The 22319-nt window shown below is 31.9% G+C and overlaps 1 protein-coding gene across 2 annotated transcripts; it reads left to right on the top strand.

The window, feature by feature from the left end:
• The first annotated feature begins 14 nt into the window (after positions 1-14).
• LOC131844989 (uncharacterized) lies at positions 15-22114 on the top strand. Of its 2 annotated transcripts, XM_059193997.1 has the most exons (6): positions 15-207; positions 15630-15690; positions 16494-16597; positions 17705-17821; positions 19514-19746; positions 19878-22114. In XM_059193997.1, exons 2-6 carry the CDS (start codon positions 15657-15659, stop codon positions 20269-20271), a joined length of 882 nt encoding a protein of 293 aa, XP_059049980.1. In that variant the 5' UTR covers positions 15-207; positions 15630-15656; the 3' UTR covers positions 20272-22114. The 2 variants fall into 2 exon arrangements, with proteins under 2 accessions (XP_059049980.1, XP_059049981.1); XM_059193998.1 differs by lacking the exon at positions 15630-15690.
• The last annotated feature ends 205 nt before the right edge of the window (positions 22115-22319 follow it).

The raw sequence follows: 22319 nt of genomic DNA on the forward strand, positions 1-22319 counted from the left end.
GTCACCATACCAGCCAGGCGACCACTCCGCCGGCAAATCGACCCCAAGGCACACGCGCGCCCATCGCTCGCTACGCGCAGCAACGCCGGCCCCTAGCGGCCAGGAGCCCTCCTTGGCGCTTCTAACACCCTAGTACTCAACACTCCACCTGTGGGGGCAAAGCGCCACGGACGCCGGCGTTCGCAGACAGGGCTCGCCGGATAAAAGGTATACCTTTCATTATTGCAATATATGACATGTCCGCCCTGAATCGCTCTTGATTTAACAATAATACCATATTAAACTGTTTTAAATGTGTTCCTTAGTTAGTATATTTCACTTTTGATAACAAAGAAAAAGTACTGCATTATGGCAAAATAAGTAACTCCTTTTAGTAACCATTATGCCTTTGTCAGTTAACATACGGTTAATCCTCTAATTGGAAGTAGAGTATTGTGTTTGACCTTCCCTCATTACGGCTTCCACTGTTAGTGTACTTATGCTACATTATAAGTAAATGGCTACAATAGTAGCTAGCAAAGTTCACATAGTATGCGTCATATATGTATTTATCTTATAAATTTTATAATCTTCTGACAACTGTTACTGATTGTCGCCTGTTTGGACAGACATCGCAGTTCTAATTTATTATAATCATCGATTGACAGCGTCTGGCCTAATCATTTACTGCCCCACTTCGACCCAAAGGTCCTGACTTCTAAACTGCTAATTTGAAATTCTAATAGACTTTTCGGTAATGGAAACACCGAATATTAATCCATAGTAATCCGGAGAGACACCGGTAAGCTCACTCCCTGCCACATTGAATTCAAATAACCAACGGACGAAGGACTTTCAAGTGTTGCGTTCCCCTCGATGTCGACAGATGACACTACCTGCGACTTGCCCATCTTGGATATTAGTCGTGATATATTATTGTAAGGAATGTCGATTTTAGGTACCCATTATAAGAAGGAAGCACTACCTACCTGAAAATAAAAATACATAAATATTTTCCTGATATCCTATCACTACAATGGTTCTAAAGCTTACAGGCAAGTAATTACATCACAGATAAATGATAGGTTATGTATACATAACGCAAAAAAATATATCAAGACAAGATGGTTGTCAGCTACTGACAAAGCGGGGCGTCGCGCTAGACATAGTTTTTCAATATACGTACATATATTGTCAATTTTCTAGTCATGGTCCACTGTTTAATAGATTTTTTATTTCTAAAATATTAACAATGTAATTCCACATTATCCACAACGTGATACAATAATACCTAGGTAATCTATATACCTACCACGCCTTATTATAAATACCTTGTACCACGCATTTTATTATATGTATTTCGATATGCAGTCACAAGTATTCTGTGCTATATATTAAATACGTGACCTATGTTTTCTTTACTATATTCCTCCCCACCCACTAGAATTTGCTTACAAATCCTGCGAAAAATCGCCCCTAACATTTTTTTTAACAACATGGAGGGATCATGTAAATATTTAAGTACTCAATGATTGGATAAAATTAGTCGCCTGATATATTTTGTTTATAATCTATGATTCATTCTCATTTTAGCGCACTGATAACGTGTTTTATCAATGTGCAATGACTTTGATATACCCAACGTATTCATTGTTATAATGAAGTATTAAAAGCCGTCTAACAAACTAGGCAAATGTTGAATACATCCTCCTCTTACGAGAACGGCCTCAACAATGGGAGAATAATGGATAATGTAAATTTAGGTAAAAGATAAAAGTATTATTTTTTTATGGAGTGGTGCACTCGTTTTCGCTAACAGTATACACTGGAGGGTCACCAGTGAACGATGATAAGATGAGCATGAGGTCCGATCAGTCAGCCTATCGTGGTTAATTCCACAGGAATTAACATGATGGTTTTCAAGGGACACCGCGTGGAGGTTGACCCGACATAGTAACTGTTTGCAATGGGGGTCACTAGTGCCTAGTATTAATAATCCCCTTCTCCACGTTATCAAAAACTGTCCAGGCTTATAAACCTGTTTACTGAAGTAATAGTCAGTTAAACCCATATCTATCATATTAATAATGCTAAACAGATAGAAGGACGATTCATTATGATGCATTTAAACCAGATGTCAGTATTAAAGCTAATATAAATGAATCTAGAACAGCAAGAGTTAAAAATGCGGATGATCATACCTATCAGAAAGTATTTAAAAAGGCACATACGCTACAATGGATAATATATATAATATGTATTTACAGGTAGACGCTTTAGAGTTAGATTATAATGACACACACGTAATTTTTCTATTCTATCTCCCAATATGGAAAACTTATTTAAAACTGATCAACAAAGATAATTAAGAACAAAATTACAGAATTTTTTTAATGCGTATTGTACCACTATAATATTTTTAACCAAGTTTCAAATAAAGTAAAAAGTTTCCTACTCAGAAGATTTCTGGTTTTTTTGTAATTTATAATGTATTTTCGCGTTTTCAGTACAGATGTCTAGATAGCTATACACTTATTATGGAACTTGTGGATTGGTAGCGCTCCAAGTAATTTGGCATTCGTTCCAGCAAATGTGATTTCTTGTTAGTTCAATGCTGTGATTGTCTCCTGATACTCATCATTCTAAATATTTTCTCTCTTCGTATTGATTATAACTTCAGAGCTGGAGTTTGGGGTCTTATGCGCCAAACCAGTTTATCTTTAAAATAAAAACTATTTGTTATTATATGCATCTGAATTACTCTTTTTAAGTGTGTACTTAGTGTAATGTACTGGAAAGTTTTTGTCTTAAATCACTCCATTTTAATTATTCCGTGTTTGTTCCATCATGTTTTATAAAACCTTCCCTTGACATTTTTTTATCTGCTACAAAAGTTAATCAATAATGTAACTAGAATCATTAAAATTATGTTAAAAATATGAAAAAAGAAATACATAAATATCAGAACCGATGGTTTGTCATTTCTAAGAAAAATTAAGATTACTAACGTCAATATTTGCGATGCGTCGCGGCGTCGTCTTAATTGACCTACGTATCTTCCATATTATAAATATATATAAAGTACCTACTTATGTAGTGGTACCTATCATCCATCATAGTACCTATGTGTCTGTGAAATCAATGTAACGAAAAAGATACCATGTCTTGCCTACTCGTTTCGTAGTGCCTACATATATTCACGAAAATAGTATCCTATAACACATACTTTTTTGGCCTAAGATAAATATTCGAATCCGTATAGTATCCATTTACCATGATTAAGTGAAACCCATCCAAATAAACAAATATCCACATTTATTGTTTAATTTGTATAAATGTAGAAGTAGAAGTATGCCAGAAAAGATCGCATGTTTTCTATTTATCGTATCTGTAGATTGTGGGATCAAGTATTAAGATAGATTTTTATCAAAAACTACAAAAATGTATTAGTGCTACCAAGTTACTAACCGTACTTTCATGTGTAATAATGAATTAATTTTATATAGTATAGTGAGAAAGTAGTTTAGAACTTGAATACACGCCACCTGACTATCACGCAAACTTTCTTGTTAAATTACAATGCGGAATACATTAGGGGGTTGTTAGCTGAATTAAAACAACACCGGTCTATTACTAGATATATATAATTAAGTATATTATCAACTGTCTTATAATATAATGCGTCGGGCTTGATAATAGAAAGGGAGTCTTCATGGAAGTGTAATACGTATGTAAGCAAATAATAAAACTACCTACTACTTTTAGTTTTGATTAAGTAATGATTACAATTACTTACAATGACATTGGTATTATATATTATTGTAATAAATAACAAATGGAAACACTACAACAAATATCACATACTATGTCTAATTTATTCGGTAACGTATCCACAAACCATTGTCATTTGGCACTCGTGCTTACCCCCGGTCATTACCTATACATAAACCTACCTAAATTATGACCCTTGGACACACCTTGGGCCTTGCTTATACGCTGTTCGATTATCAAATAAACCTTCCTATACCTAACACTACCTGACAGATGAACTATAAACTACTACAACCCAGTTTGCGACATTTTTCTGTTTAAATTCTTTATAAAAATTATATATATTAAACACGTAAACCAGTACCTACTCAAATTGATATGTAATTGAAAAAAAGTAATTACCTAATAGATATACAATCACAGGAAATATACCTATTTCTGTTCTAAACTCCCTACAAATTCCATAAAACAATATAGAAGCATATAAACATTTTGGATAATTTTTATAAATGACAAATACAGACATAATTTGAAATAATTCATCTGCGACAATGTACTGTAATATAAGCCAACATACTTGTAAATTATACTTAATAATTTAGATACAACAGATGTTCTTATTCTCTTTTTCTTGATCAGCTGGATCACTAAAATTTTCAACTGATGTTCTTGCTTGACAAATTATTATTAAAATTATGGTAATTTCTGTTTCTTAATTTATTTACAATTCTGACTTCTAAAAGGAAATAATCTGCACAAGTTGTAGCAGCGTACATACATGACATATAGTGTAACTAATATATATAATTAATACCCTATAATAATAATAGTAGAAAAGATGTTCATTGAATAAAAAATAAATCACTTATGAAAAAATGCATTTTTTCATAAATTAATATTAAGTCGGTAAACCACAAAGAAAACCGCTCAAAGAAACCGTAACATATAGATAGTGTATTTCCTTATTGAGCTATATACACACTGAAAGCATGGCAGTTAGACTACAAGCTTTACTTTACCAGTTTTTTACCTAGTTTTTTAAACAAAAGCCAACAAACAGCCTTAGATCTTTTAAACTATACGAAACCACAGTTTACACCAATAGAAAAAGTAATTCAAGAATAAGTTTAAGTGTGTAATACTTTCGTATTACAGTACAGAATTCCTGAGAAATTCAAAGATTTGTAATGCACCCGTGCTAGGCGTGTGTCGTTAATTGTAAGATATAGAAAGTCAAAAAATGAGTTTCATAATCTTTTTCCTGAAAAAACAAATAGTGTGACTTTGTCCAATTATTAGTATCATACCGTTCATCTGCCACAAATTGTAAAGATAAAAAATAAATAACCCTTAATATTATTATACTTATATTATATCTTGTTTTTTGTTGTGTATATTCTCATAACTTAGTAGGCGGCTGGCACTGGAGTATTTTGCCACCATGACGTGACCGAATTAATAACATACGAATTCTTCCTACGCTTATTGATGTTCATAAACTCGTCAGTACAGTGCTATTGAATTTCATTATATATACATAGGTACCACAGCCTACTTTAATGTAAATTTGTCATCATCGTGGTTTTATATTAAACATCGAAGAAAAGTACAAACTATTGTAATTAATAACACCATGACGTTAATGATAATGGTAATAGGGTAATAGCAGGGCAAGCACAATAGATATATAGCCCAAACAAACCAATAAAACTAAATGGATAATTCACACAGCGCCATCTAGTCCCAAACTAAGTAGGGCATTTGTACTATGGATACTTGACAACTAATGTAAATACTTATTTCTTAGCATAGATATAAATTATATACAACCAGACGAATAAAAACAATCATACTCATGAATACAAATGTTTGTACTCTTTAAGGAAACCGAAGAATCAAACCCGCGGCCATCGAAGATAAAGCGCTGTGCTAAACCGCTATACCACCGACACCGTCTATTATTACGCGATATTATTTACTTATATATTTTACAAAGCAAAGTGAGAGAGGACCCCGTGTCTATGCGTACATTCAGGATAATCTCAAAACTACTGAATAGATTTTCATACGGTTTTCATGTATAAACAGAATAATTCCTGACGAAAGTTTGACGGTATAATAAAATAATATACGGCTTGTGTGAAGCCAGAGTGGTTCACTAGTTCAAAATACATAAATGGAGTTATTAGGTTCGCGATTGTCTATCAAACAGAGTAGATAATATTAGTCAATAATACTTATGTTCAGCACTTGATTACATCAGCCGTTTTATCTGCAAACATTATTGAATGAAACTAACCTTGAGACGAAATAAACGAGTATACGATAAATCTACATGTATATCTGAGGAACATAATATAATTGTCTGAAGTCAGAAATCGTAATTAAATAAGAGCCTCTCGAGTACTATTCGAATGAAACTCGCATGAAACCATAACTCATGTCACGTAGATATGAACGCAACAAAAAATAACATATATTCTTAACCACATTTTCTTTATGTAATCTACACAGTGAAGGAAGAGTCGTGTTATATTTATATCGTGAAATAAGTGGTTGAAATATTGTTCCTACAATGAAGCAACATTGGCTGCAGTATACCATAACAAAAGCAGGATTAAGTATTTGTAGATTTAGCTTAGCTTTATGAACACAAACACACGCATAGGGGCGGCCCAAATAAAACATTATAATGGTGTAATTTGATTTGTAATACATTATATAATATTTTTATACATTTATGGAGTTTCCTCTTCTTGGCTTTATATTTCTACTTTTATTAGCCTTATCTTCTGATTATTTCATATTGAATGTGTAAATGTAAAACATATTTTATTCATTACAGTTTACAATTTATTATAACATATATTAATACAATAAAGTTCAATCCTAATTAACTGGATAGTCATGATAGTCATCACTAATACGAAACTGTGTACTGAAGCCATAGAAACCAAATTGACGCAGTAAATTCTATCAACACATGACAGGGTTAGTCGTAAAGGGTTAGAAATGTAATAAATAAAATACTTTATTCAAATTAATATAACTTTAAGTACTTTTAATATAGAATCGTCTTTTTTTATTCTTCCACTCTATTGGAAAGAGATAGAGAGAATTCAGATTTATAACAAGAAGATCGAAGAACTTGCGTATTGCTCTTTTAAATAAATGTTACATTTTTAATTAAAATATCTGCATGTAGTATTTATAAACTACCATACAACATAAATTAATTTAAAATATGAATACACAGTTGACTATATAAGCGTATACTTTAGCAAAGGTAATTTACGAATAGGTATACTAAAGCAAGCCAGATACAACTCTCCACTTTGTTAGCGAATGGTTAAAGTCAGTGTTAAAAGTCCGTCATTTAAAACACAACACAATTTAGTGGTTGTGTTATGACAAAGGCAGCAGAGTCGGAGCAATCAATACAATTTTAATAATATAATGAGTGAGCCTATTATACAACCCTCATAAATATCTACTGAACTATCATATGAACGGAAGTTGGAGACCTACGCGGGAAAACCCACAAGAAATAACTATGTTAAAATAAACTAAATATGCTTGCCATGGCCAGATATGTGTGGGTATCGACTGAAACTTTTCTCTTGATACCCCACACTTTTTACCGACTTCAAAAGTATAGCATCATACTAATGCCACAGTTAATACCATAAAGGTGGAAACGTGCTTGTCTGTCTGTTTGTTACCTTTTCACGTGACGATAGATTTGAGATAAATGTGGGTGACATTTACAAAACGACGATATTATCAAGTATTTCATACTATTAATAGTAATATCCTCTACTTCTAGACATTTACCTATACCGTGCCTTATGGAAATAAATTGCGTGTAACCTACAAATTGAAATCTCTTCACAACCTAATATTAACATATCCGCAGCGAGGTTAGCTACTACCGGCACAAACATGCCGGTGGGTCCAGTCTCACGAAATCTCTTAATCATAAACATAGGGTAACTCTTAAGATTATTAATTGTAGTGATGCTTAGATTACATGATTTGACTTCAACATATACTAGGCCTAAAAAACAATCGATATCAGACGCGTAAGTGGCTGGGCGTCCACTGCAGTGGTTCCGCAGACTCAAGGGCGACGCGGCGGCGCGGCGCGGCGTCGACACCCAGGGTTGCTCTACTGTGATATCCCAGCACTCCACAACCGCAAGATTTTTCTAACTAGAACTTTTTGTTGAAATATTCTTTTTGTTCTCAAAGATATTAGATGCTACCAATATTTATATTGTTCTGAAGGAAGTGTAGAAACATAACTAACTACCTAAATAGGGATTTTGTTATTTCTTTGTCAATTAGAACTGGAGACAAATTTTAAAACACAAGTGTTATTTTAGAAAATTATATAAATATATAGGATACAATGCTGCATTCTATGTACAACAGATGAAAAGTGATAAAATTGTGAATACTTAATGCCCCAACTATTCGTATGACTCCTCTGGGACTTTTATGTCTGGAGTAACATTGACCTAATGATCTCTCGGTAGAAAACGTTCTGACTAAAACATTTCAGACAAAGAGTTTTTAAAATAAATATCAGTAACACGGTATATATAGGTACTTCCTTATAAAATGATCAATCTGTCAATGTAGTTAATGAATGTCGGTCTACAGTTGCTCGGAAGGTATTTATTTATTTATTTGAGCGACCAACAAGACATACACCATGAGGATACAATTATTATAACTTGCAAAGAGTTCAGGTATATAGTGTTGACTTAATTACTGGTTGCCACGGCATGCGATATTGTTTACAGAAGTTTATATATATATGTATATGTATACAATTTTTTTTTTTTAAATATATATTATATTTATATATGTATTTATATTATATTTATATATTTATATGTGTATAAATAATTAAAGTTTTAATTTTAACTATGTTAATGAAACGGGTTTGACTTTTGTCTCAATATGTGTTAATGAATGGTTGACTTGAACTTGGAGAAACCAGAAAACACGTCAATATCCGAACTCTTCGCTACAATATTATAGTTATTTTCTAGTCTATTAATGGTGGAAAAGTGTCCCAAATTGCTTCTGAATTGCTTTTTTGCAAAAAAGGAGCACTTTTTACTGCGAGGTAATTTATAGGGTGCGTTTATAGTTATTTGTTCTAGCAATGATAGGTATGATTAGTTATATGAAACACTGGCTTAATGATCGCTAGAAAAAAATGGCGTCGCTTATAGATAACATACTCCACACTGAATGCCACTACATCCTGAATGCCACGACATGCTATATCCTGTCATTTTTTTCAGTCCAAGAGATCCGGCGTCGCATTTACATTTATTTATTATTTCGTGTTCTCTTACTACTGCCTTCCTAATCGTCACATAAAATATTGTCTATCTCCCACAGACCATTTATTTTAGTCTGCGGATATTTTCCAGACTGTTTAATCAATGTAAAGAATAATAGAGTCATCTACAAGTACCTATACCTACATTTGATGTATTTGCAAAGTTGCATTTGATTTGCTTAAAAGTTACATTGTTGATTGATAACAGAACAAAAGCTTTTATATTATTTCAATCAAAATCTTTTGCGGAAATACTTTTAAAAGATATTTAGATAATTGATAATTATTTAAGATTTTTGGGATAGATAATAATAATAATAAATTGTATCGTATTCAGATGTGTATCTACTGACTGTCATAATTGTGAAATCAAGTAGCGTTCTATCGTTGCATACTACTTTTCCTTCATTCAAGCTAGTTTCAAAAACTCTTGAATTTTCTACAAAATAAGATCTCTGTCAATTGTTATTATTTTTGACTAGGTATTTTGGTCTAGGTCGTTTGGTATGCGTTCGAAGTTTAAATAATTACATAATGTATAAACCCTTTTTGTTTACATTTCTTTTGTATCTAAAGACTCGTACCTAGATTTTAAATAAAGCAATAGACATCGCTATTTGTTTCATAATAAGTCGACGAGAAACTGAAGGCACCATGTTGATAGAGTCGTCAGTTGTTTAGTTGACATCCCTGTAAATACAGCCAATCCGATTCACACGCAAACCCAGTTATGTAGACGAACAATGAAAATGACGTGAGCGGGAGAAATTTGACATGAACAGAGTTTACGGTGGCACCTATAACGTCTAATATACTGTAGGCAATTGTTGCATATAATGTACAAAGAGGGTAAACTTGTACTAGTAACTGGGAAGTTGCGAAGCAAACGATTGACTTGAAATATAAATACCATGTGGAGGAGCGACAACTAGGTTTTAAGGAAGTATTCAAATTGAACAGAGATGTATGTCGTATGTCAAGTCAAAGAGGCTTTTAGTTAATTACTTGACTGGTGATAATATGTAAACTAAATTTTCTTGAAAATATTTCATAGACGTGAGCGCCCAAGTGATGGATTTAAAAAAATGAAATTATTTACACTTTATATTTATATATTATCTCTAACTTTCGGTTTCGTTCATGTACCCTTATATTTTATCAAATTAGGTGTTTATTTTGCAGAAGTCCATTTCATTACTTAATGGATTTATATTATTTTGTTTAATATCGCTACCACTACTGTACTGTACTACGCTGCTGTATAATGATAGACTCAATAACGGTTGGAATTTGACCACCAATAGAGAATGTCGTAATGCTTCCAGAAGCAATAGTCAGGATTCCACACTGAATATTTGTGTCCAAATGCTAATAGTAACGGAATTCAATAAAATAATATAAATTCTTTATGTACATATATCTTTTACTAATCTTTAATGTGCTTTATCTCTAAGTACCGATTATTTCATTCGATTTATTCCAGGATAAGTGGTTCCTTCGTAACTGCCTCGAACCTTGTTTGAACCAGTGATTAATATATATAAAAGCTTTTAAAGCTTCCTTGAACTTAGTTACAACTTATACTTGTAGTTACCTAACTTGGGCCATTACGTGGTTATGTTAATCAATTGTTGCATATGTGAGTACATAATGTGTTAGGTACCAGGATTGCATGTGGTTATGACGTCATCATTGTCCTTGAACCCCAGTGCAATTAGTTACCACCCTTCCTGTTACTATCGAGGGTGAATTTATTGCGCAGTATTATTCGCAAAATGTTATGTCTTATTTGTGTTGTGAAGTAAAGTAAAAAATTGTAGTCTAATGCATATAATTTTAAGTTTGAAGAATAAAAATAATGATTATAATAATATCAAAATGTGTAGTTTTCTTGAAAAAAAAAAATAAGTAAAATATTTTTAGGATATTTTTAGATTGTGATATAATAAGGGCATTAGACATTTAAACCGAAAAAAAGGTAGACACGTTTTCATTTTTATAATAGAACTTATTTTCCAAGTGCATTATTGCGAATTTAATTTACATAGCTGATTTCATTTTTCATTTCAATCATTTTTTGTGTCTTATAAATTTCGTAGAAAAGTATAATAGATCCGTTAATGGGTTATGTTGTGAGAAAATATTAAACAGACGTAAGATAAAAAACATTAGTCACTTTTATGTTATACGTCGAATTAAGTATTCTCCGAAAATTTTGTACGCATCGATAATTTGTTTATGTGTCTTTCGAAGTTCGTAGAGACATAATACGCTAATAATAATAATTATAGCTTTCTCACAATTATATCATAATTAATAAATATGTAATTTTAGAAAACGTTATTATGACAATGCATGCTGTGCACAGCATTGTATATATAACATATATCGTTACAAATACTGCTCTAAGTAGTTTTTACCCGCAACTTCATACTTAAAACTATATAATAATAGATTCATTATAATGAATATAAATCTTTATATAAACTGTTAATAAATTACATACAGAGCCACTGTAATAATGGTAGAATTTATGTCTAACAGTGGTATCCAGGTCGGTAGGTAGGTAGGTAGGTCTTATATGATATGAGAAAATATAGGAGACAAAAAGAAAGATTTGAAATTATTGAATTCAAAGAAAAGAACTTAAATAAACTGAATTAATAATTTGTTAGACTCTCTTGAAGAACATTTTAATTAAATTTAATAATCTCAAATGCCAGTAGGTATTCAAAGAAAAGTCGATAATTTAATTAAAATTTCAAAGAAAATACACAAAGAATATTTACGAATTTAATGGATTTTAATAATAAGCTTGACAGTGAATGAGATTAAAACGGATTCTAATACCTTCACGTAATTCTGTGGAACCGCGAGATATTCCAGAGGTGTCCTCTGAATGGAATGAAACCTTTTGTGAACGGTAGGTATTCCTAGGCACATTTCCATTTTACCAGATTCATTGAGTAAATACCATAAAATCCTATATCATTCGACCTTCGTTTTATATATAGTATTATTATATATTAGTATTTATTTTTATATGCCTTTGTTTATCTACAAATAAATAACTATACATATTCTATAGTCTACTATATCTCACAAAATGAGACACATAACATCTTAGACTAATATTCAATTAATTATGTACCTACCCTAATTAGATGTATTTCACCTACGATGAAGTCATTATATACATTTATAATTTATTATTACATAGCATATTCATTTCAGTTATACCTATATAATTTCATTGTTCATTCCTTTGGTTTTGTATAGTATTAACTTTTTTATGATTCTATAAACCTGTAAAAATAGAGGCGCTATAAAATAACAAAGCCAAGCAATCAAGCCTCCATCTCAAGATCAGAAGGCGGTAGGAATGCGATATAGATAGTTATTTTTTTTTATAAATAAATAAATATAGATAGTTAAGGAAGCTTTTAAGTTAAAAAACTATAAGAGCATGTGACGTTGACATTTTAGATCTAGTATAGTGTCAGTACACATTAACTGCCTTAATATAATTAAAAATCAATGACAATCCATTATACAACAGATTATTTAATGTTCTTAATATCGCGCAGCTGCTCCGAAGTGATGTGTTTACATACATGTTATATTTATGGAGATATATTAAATTCGCTACATCATATATCAAATTCTATAACCAATAAACAGAAATAAATAGTATTTTATTTTCGTTGTGTCATTTCCACAACATGGTTTATAATTTATTCTCTGTTTTCTCGCTGTACAGGATTAAAGTTAAGATTCACTAAAAGAAATTTATCTCAGTTCCGAAAATAATATAAATATTTAAAGCATTATTATTCCATAGAAAAAGTTCATTGTAATCGAAATAACATTTGAATATGGCCAACAACGAAGTGAATTCCAATTGCTGCAAAAAGAATCATCGAGATCCGTTAACTTTTAATGAAGATATTGCTCTACATGCGAATGAAAATAATACCGAAACAATTCCTTCTTGCAATTCATTGAACAGTTATAAATAAAAAAAACTGAAACAATAAGTGAACATCTATCTAATATTATGTCTGTAACAGCTTGTAGAGTTGAGATAGATTTTGTAAGTCGTCGCCGTGGACAAATTGTTACTATTATTGTTCAGCTTCGATGCAACTTGCTTTACAAGCTGTGTTTCAATTACAGAATACAGATGCATTACACCTTAGTCCTCAGGCAAATTTCGCCCACTACTCTATCCCTAGTTTGAACATAGTACAGTTTTTGCTATATTCATAATAACAAAGAGTTGTATAGAGATAGTATTAAAAAAACTTATGTATAAGTAAGTACTTCACTGGATTAATAAATCTATACAAATTACATAGTGGTACCTAGTGAATAGAAGATAGAACGTACATATTAAAACTTTTCAACCGTTCGCGTGATACGTGAAAATAAATAACACTGTCCTATTTCCATACTTATTGATATCCTGTATTATTCACAAAACGTAACCTCCGATAAATGTATTTACTATAAGAGTATATGGTCTATTTTTTTATTAAAAATCGAATACATTCGATGTATTCGATTTTTCGAGGAAGTCATGGAACATTTCAATTGCTGAGTTCAATCATAAATTCTATATTTTTATAGAGTAGTGTTAAAGTCTAAAGATACAATTATTGGACAATTTTCACCAATGAAGTTATATGTGTGTCAATTTGTGGTTACAGTCATTAATTCAATCTAAATAAAGGCATGAACCACATGTCTACTTCTGAAATTACACAACTAAAATAAAGAAGATATATATAAAATTTCGAAATTAAGTCTATAATTAAATAATATCCGCCTACATACAACCTACAATATATTAGGAACATGACTACTTTTACAGAAAATGTAATAATAATAATATTAATTTATTTGCACCAAGCAAATAAATTATTTAATTTGATCTATAAATTTTTATGTAGGTGTGTGAGGAAAATGCTTTGCCCATTTGTAGGTTTTATAAAGTCAAGGAAAAAACAGGGTCAAATATTAATTGTAAAAAGAAGAGAGAATAATGACAAAGTAAATTACGAATGAAAATCTTTAAATTTTATAAAATTTATATAAAAAAATATATATTGCTCCTAAAATCACTCCCACAACTCGATACCGTGTTGATAACATATTAATTTTGTGTAGGTTTTATAGAAAAATATATATTTTATTTAAAGCATCAATTGATTTGCATCGCACATGTGCATAGTATAGTGGCCGCATGCAGTATTGTATCCCGACCCTGACCTAATGCAGGCATGTGCAGTAATTTTCATCACGCCAACACCATTATTAAAATCGTGTTTTAAGGCATATCTATGCTGACCTACATAATGTATAAATTGCTAGAAATATTAGGGAGGTCAAATTTTTCATGATAATTACATGCCCATGCCTTTTATACCTATTGTGAATAGGTTTAATATACTCAAACTCAATTTAAACTCTTATTACATGATCTTCCAATATATATATAAATAGCGTACATGACCTAGTAACTATAATTCCCTGGAAAATAATAATAGTCTGAAATATGAATAGGCAGAAATTACCTAATATTTACAAAATGTAATCAATTTAATCCGATGCCCACATTTCATCAAACATACTCCAATTCAACATAACTTGTCTTAGTCTACAATATTAATACAGTTGTTACGGTAGGTACTTAATATTGCTCGATTCGACTGTAAACAATAAAATAAAACAATCGAAATAGAACTTCTATTCAATATTCAAAATTAACTTGCAGCAACGCAGATCAGACATTATAATTTAACAAAATATGGATAACATTGCATCTGTACTTATATTATCATATAGAGCCGTAAATGATATAGCCTAGCACTGCCCAGAAGCGCAGAAGCTTCCTGGTATCTTCGTACACTTCGTAGAACGACCTCAATATTTCGAAGATTTGTGTACCTACGTCACAGCTTTACTGCCCAAGATAAAGTGAATGGAAGCATAAAAAGTAGTCTATTGTCGCTGTGATTCATAAGTGTTTGTATAAGGAATAGTGGCCCCGTTATAAAGTGTACTGAAATGTCGTATTCTAATCGTATCTAATATCAACCATTTCATTCACCAACACGAACAGAATTCCCACTCAATATGTAAGTTTTATTAAGTTATGGCATTGATTACATTTTAATTAAATCAATAGGTAAAGAATTTTACTCTTTTTACTACACAATACATTTATTGTACATTTTTTGTGGTACCATTGGGATGGAAGATATTATATATAGCACAATTAAGAATTTCAGTCTAACTTAGTTCAAAACCTTTTTAGTTTAAAAAGAGATTTAGATAAAAAGTTTAAATGTTAAATATAATCCATTTAGATTTAGTAGTTATAAATAAATACTCATAATAGCCTTCGAATTAACTTAGATCTTAATGTGATACATTATAAAAAAAACTATGAAAATCAGTATATTAATTTATTATGGCAACTACATGTATTCGTATACAATATATCGTTCCACCACAGGGCACAGGAGACCATCACAAAAAGGGAATGGACCAAAGTCCACCATGCTTCTTCACTGCAGGTTTGTAGACATCATTGTGTACCTGCTTAGGTTAACGATTATTTTGTGCATATCCACAGTTAACGTAAACAAATTCTTACTTTATTATACTTTATAAATTAATCTATCATTGCTTTGCTACTTACAAATCTTAAATTTCGAACATTACTCTATTTTCGAATATTTTAAACACGTTATTATTTCTATTATCCTGTCATGATCTTATTGATATTAGTAGTAAAATATTTTTTTCTTAGACATTACACATTCCGTCAATCTGTTATATCATCATTTGAATAGATACAGTCAGCTTTAGGTTTACATTAGGGAACAGAACGATAAATAATACGTCGGTAACAAGATCGTAACCGCATATTAAAAAAGAAATTATATTTCAAAATCATAATAAATAAGTCAAATCTACTAAAACTAATAAGATCTTGACAAGCATATTGCAGTTTTAGTAACAGCTATCTATACAGCTATATATTATTCATCAACGGCATCCTTTTGCATAAGTTTTTAGGTACTCACAATTACTCATTACATATACGCCGAACATCTCTTTCTTAAAAAAAAATATTTTTAATATTTTGAACCATGCTGTTGAATGTTGATATGAAGTGATTATACGGGTATTAGTATCAAAACGAAAATACTTTTTACATTTAATATTTTTCACATTACTTACCTAAAATGCAAACAAGTGATATATCATTATTGCCATGCTATTAAATATAAAATGTACCTCACAGTTCATTGCTAGTCTTGTTAACACAATATGCCTAACATAGGAATAAAAACACATGTCGTATTTGTTTCAGAGATGGAAATCGTGCCCGAGGGGAAAAACTTTCGATTGGTAACAGAAGACGAGCTCCCAGCAGTGGCCGATATCTTAGTGCAGTATATGCCTGAATCTTTAAAGGTATTTTATATAAAAAAATAGGTATAAATTATCATAAACCGAACAGTCTTAAAAATAAATATCTAAAAATTATAAAGCACCATCCAGTCTTAATCGAAGTTAAATTAAAAGAGTTAAGTTTATACTCATGATACTAGACTTAAATAGCTTAAGATCCTTAATTTTTAACCAGAACCAGACTGCTTGTTTCTAAGAGGAAAATTATTTATTATTTATCAAATAAAACTTTCCAAAGTTTTAAATTAGCCAGGTAGCGGAAAATACGATATTTTTTCTTTTCTAAGATTAAATCTTGGCAAAGCTGCAAGGACCTATGACTATAAATTGCACCCAAAGATAAGTTGTGGCCGAGTAAACGGCCCCGTGTTTTACTGCTTGGATTTTGCAATTATTGTAAATCATTCTATGGGTGTCTATTTACGTGGTAAAAGTTTTTATATATGTGAGATAATATAAGTATAGTTTATCTGTAACTTACATACAGATATAGATTACAAATAATTTTAAATATCGTGACATTCGTAACAGTTTCTTTTATACCCTCTTTCGGCGTCAATCTTATAAACTGTGTGCTAATAATCTTAGCTAGTTCATAAACAGAATATTATTATTACAAAAACTATCGTTACCCGCGAACTACCACCTCTGTCACAGCGTTAGGTTGGCTGGAAGAGATCTGCAAGAGCAGAGATAAGCCCACCCTTGGTTACATTTTTGTATAATTATACTTATTTATTAATGTAACAAGTGTAAAAAAGTATATTCAATAAAATATTGATTATATTTTTTTAGTAATGCGTCAGATACCGAATAGAATGAAATAAAATTTAGGATCTGACTAATGTTGACAAAATTTAGAATTCTTAGCAACTAGCTAACATTTCTTATTGGAAACAGGGTAATCTCAACAGTTTTATGATTACATTTGTGTGAGACCAAATCTGAAATGAGTCATACAAATTCGCAACCAACCAATTTGAATCTCTTGAAACTCCAAATTATTATTAACTACAGTACCTAATAAGATAATTGATATAAATATGTACATCTGTAGGTATAATTACATTACTACCTAACTTATACATTTATATACCATTTTTTTTTCAGTTCCATCAAACGATTCAAACATATCGAAACAACAAAGTGTGGGACTTCCATTTTTATGTAGCAAAAAATTGGCCGGAGGATCCAATTTGTCTGCATTTCCCTGGCTGTACTAGTACTGTAAGTCATATTTATAGTAATACTAGCTTTTACCCTTTACTTCGTCTGCGTAACTGCCTTATCTGGGTAAATAGTAGTACGTAATATTATGTTATCTGTGGTAGTACATATCCTTAACCTATTCCATGAACAGTTTAATAGCAATTTTTTTTACCATTGAATATAAGAAGCATACAACTCCCTTTTCAATCAATATTATTGTAAGTACTAAATGAAAATATTTTTTTTTAAATGACCTCTTCCAGCATGTGTTGATTCACTATGTTCCCCGAAAATATGTGATGTAATACAACAAAGATGTGCGAATTAATAGGCGGTATAGAATTCTATAACGGAATTAAATTTATAAAAAAAATATTAGTTATAGCTCTTATATTTTATATGTTCTTCCTAGTGTTCAGAGATTTCTCATTCAGATCTCGGTAATATGGTGGAATGCTATTGAATAAAACATAGGCGCGAATTGAAGTCGCTTAGTGGCGTAATGATTTCTGCCTATAATCTAAACAAAGATTTTATCCTTTCCTTTCGTTCTTTTCTTCATTTCCTTTTCCAACAATAAATTCAACCTCAAGCAATGTTTAACACTCTAAAACGGGGTGTTTTTCGTCTTTATATGTCTGTATGTGGTATCATAGAGCTGCCAAAGAGATGGATTTTAACGCATTTTTTTTATAAGTTGACGTGATTAAGATTACTTACATATTAGATATGAAGATCTGTTTATGCTGATGTTACCTTTATATATATATATAGAACTGTGAAGTAACATCTAAGAACAATGTGACAGAATTTAATTGATTTTACAATTTACGAGTAAATACTATCGTTACATTTCGGGTTGTACTTGTACGAGTACCGCTTAGGTGTTTTTTTTTAATTCTGTATATGAAATTTTCTAATCATATTATTTTGAGTATATGCCATAATACGATTAACGATGATAGAGTAAGAGCTTACTAGATAAAAGTTTGTAAATCCAGCCCTCAAAGTGAGGCATTTAAGCGCCCCACGTTTTACTGTTGTACCTACTGTACCCGTCTTGCTGTGACGTCATGCCCTCACATCGCGTCTAGTGGAGGGAACTTCAACGTATCTGCAACTTTATAACAACCATTTACCACCTCTTAAAAATGTATTAGCTTTCATATTTATAGCCCTGATGAAACTACTTAATTAAACAATCAGGTCTACGTGCTGCTCGCTGAGCCTATCGATGCGATCGACTTTATCAATCTACTTATAAAGTACTATGCTCTAATGTGTGTTCTAAGTCATTTGTCTAAAGTATCAATTTGCTTAAAAAAAAGTACTCTAATAAATTTAGAGTTAAACCTAGTTATAAATCAGTTGCATCTAACACCTTATCCCCGTGAACTGGGATAAATTATGTTGTGTTTTTCTATATACGTATTATTCTGATAGTAGTTATATTGTAATAGTAGTATTATTAATTAGTATGTCTTTTTTATAACATTCCGATGAAAGGTAAATACAAAATTTACCATTTCTTCTTCTGCTGCGGTAGCCCATCATCGCAGGGTATCGTAGTCCAATTTGTTTCCACGTTGCACGATTTGCGGCATGTCGATATTGTAGGTTATATGGTCTACATATGCATGGCATTTAATTTTAGACTATTGATCTATTTTCTATAGCAGTACTAACATGAAACCGCTTCGCCTTTTACAGCCCAACAGCCACCCATACGAGAGTGTGACGGTGTTTTGCCCGTCCGAGCGCGCTGAATTGGTAGATCTGCTCACATCCGAGGACGTGCTGCTAGATCTCACCAAGCCATTGTACCTGAACTTCACTCACGAGGCCATAGTAAACCGCTTCGAGAAGCGCTATGAAGCCCATGACAAGATCACTGGTGATGTCTACGTCTGTGATAGCCCACCGGAGGATGCCGATACTGATGGGTAGGTAGCATTTTGTCTGCCTCCAAAACGTCTCGTATACATTTAATAATAATTATTATTGTGCTACATTGTAAATTTACTTCTCAAACTAATTGTATATTTATATAATTTGTATTTTTATTTGTATTTAGGCTGCCATCGGACGTGGAGCTAGTTCGTCTGCAGCCGGAAAACATGAAAGCCGTACATGATCTATACCCGGCGAGCGATATTGAATGCCGTGAAGTCTTCGAGAAGCTAGTTGCTGAACTGCCTGCCTATGGAATCTTCGTCGAGGGACAGCTGGCCGCGTGGATGGTCCAATCCTACTACGGAGCAATGTTTTCAATGCAAACTCGTCCCGAATTTCGTAGGAAAGGATACGGCATTTATTTGGCCAAGCGTCTAACAAAGGAGGTGGCTGCTCGCGGGTACAAGCCATTCGTCGTGATTCGTCCGGAAAACGATGCGTCCCGTTCTCTCTACTCCAAGCTTGGCTTCGAGAAACGTTTCCGAACGGTGCGCGCCGTTTTGCGACCTCGCTAGCGAGTAAAAAGTTGATCACTAGCAGATTTTATTTTTTTAAGACTTTTGAAAAATCAATCTAGCTTGCGATCTTTGATCGCTTAGTGAATTTTAGTAGTAGCTTTAAGATTGTCGCGGCTAGCGCTCTCGATCTGCGCGACTCGAACTAATATTCCGACCGTGATTTTCCAATTCCTATTCAAAACTAGAGCCTCTGCGTAATATTTCTGCCATTAGCCTTTTTATAAATATATACTCTACATTGTGTGTTTTTGATCTACGAAGACATCGACAACGAATGTAGAATACTTCTCAATTTTTGGTATATAAATTAATATCTATCATCTTTATAATGCTTCGCAGCAGATTCGAGAGCCGTAGCCGTATGCTGCGTTCTCTGGCGCTAGCCTAGTCACTGATCTCAATGATTCTAACTTGTCTAGAATCACTCGGAACCTGAACTTGTTAAGTTCAGATATTTACCAAAGAATTATGATAATAAGGCGAAGAAATGAATGGGCACTATGTATGTAACCTGGTTGCGCAAGTTTCCTATTGAATATAGCGTTCTAAGTGCCAAGCTGTAAATTGATCTAGTGCAAACCTTTAAAAGAAATCATAAAAATATTGCACAGAAATATATGCGCAACCATAAACACGTTCCTTAACGAGGTTCTATTGCTTCTCGACACAGTTAGCCCCTCATTTAGGCGAACGCTTATCATTTCCACTCGTTGATCGAGCGGAAACTATTCTGTCTCATGGTTTAAAAAATTTTGGGACCCGTTATGATCTGTGTGATAAAATGTTAGCGTATATTCGAAGTAAGGACGTTGGAAACGTAAGGAGAGACATGAGAAAGAATGTTCCCGTAATTGCACCACAGATTGCACAATTCGACAAATTAAACTTCAAGCACCAAATTTAAATTGATTATCCATTTTAAATAAAAAAATGTTTATTCCAAGTTACTATCTCTACATTGAGTTAATGATTTATCCCTTCTCCATTCAATACAGATATTATACGTCGAAGATAATAATGAAAGAAATTACATGAGAAAAAAATTTAAAACGTAGTGAAATACGGACTGAAAAACTTCTTTTTTCTTAATTGTTAAGTACTCCCTTTTCCTAACAAATTTTAATAATGCCTAGATATCAGAAATCCTCTTTTTTAAAGAACATAATGCATTGTTGAATATTTGAAAAATCATCTAAAGTTTGATACGAAAAGTAGTTAGGTAGGAATTTTAATACGGGAATATATTTTACAACTACATACCTATATCAAGTATGTAGCTATACTATATAGGGCGTTTGCTATACGTATTATAACCGAGGAAACTTAGAAAGTTAATCATCGATTTTAATTATATCTAATGGAGATTCTATTGTGTGATACTATATATTGCTTTGCGTTTAATGACAGTAGGTATAGTACGTTGGTTTACTCAATTCATAGACTTTACTGTCTTCCGAAAGACTGGCATGTAGAAGCAATTTGGAGAAAAAAAATATCCAAATTAGGATATTATTTTTTAAACAACAAAATTGTAGCTACCCTAAGAAAATGAATTTTAATTAATTTATTTAAACATGGGTACTAACACATAATTTGTATTAGAAACACAATTGGCATAATATTAAGACGGCATAAATATTGCTCAATGCAAGGAGCTTCCATCTTAAAATCATAATGGGAAAGGCCAAATTAAAGCCTATAATTATTAATTTAGCTACTGTATTTGTTTATAAATTGTGCTTGTCTCAAAATTTTTATGATTCGGAAAACTGTTTTGGAATATCCGTATCTATACGTTTAAGAATTGTTTAATTATTATATTAAAATGCATACGTCTAACCGACTTATGTACATCGGTACGTACGGTACCTATACAGAAAAATACCGTTCAAAATTATAACACTCATTGTACATCCATTCATGCTATAAGCTTTTCCTACATAATAAATAGGTAATAAACCTACATCGCATAAGTAGTTCAAACGTTACCTACTTAAAAATTATTAATTATAAGAACATATTTCCGAAAGTATAATTCATAAAGG

This window comes from Achroia grisella, unplaced genomic scaffold, assembly GCF_030625045.1.
Source record: "Achroia grisella isolate CSIRO2021 unplaced genomic scaffold, CSIRO_AGI_Agris_v1 utg445, whole genome shotgun sequence".
Classification (NCBI taxonomy): domain Eukaryota; kingdom Metazoa; phylum Arthropoda; class Insecta; order Lepidoptera; family Pyralidae; genus Achroia; species Achroia grisella.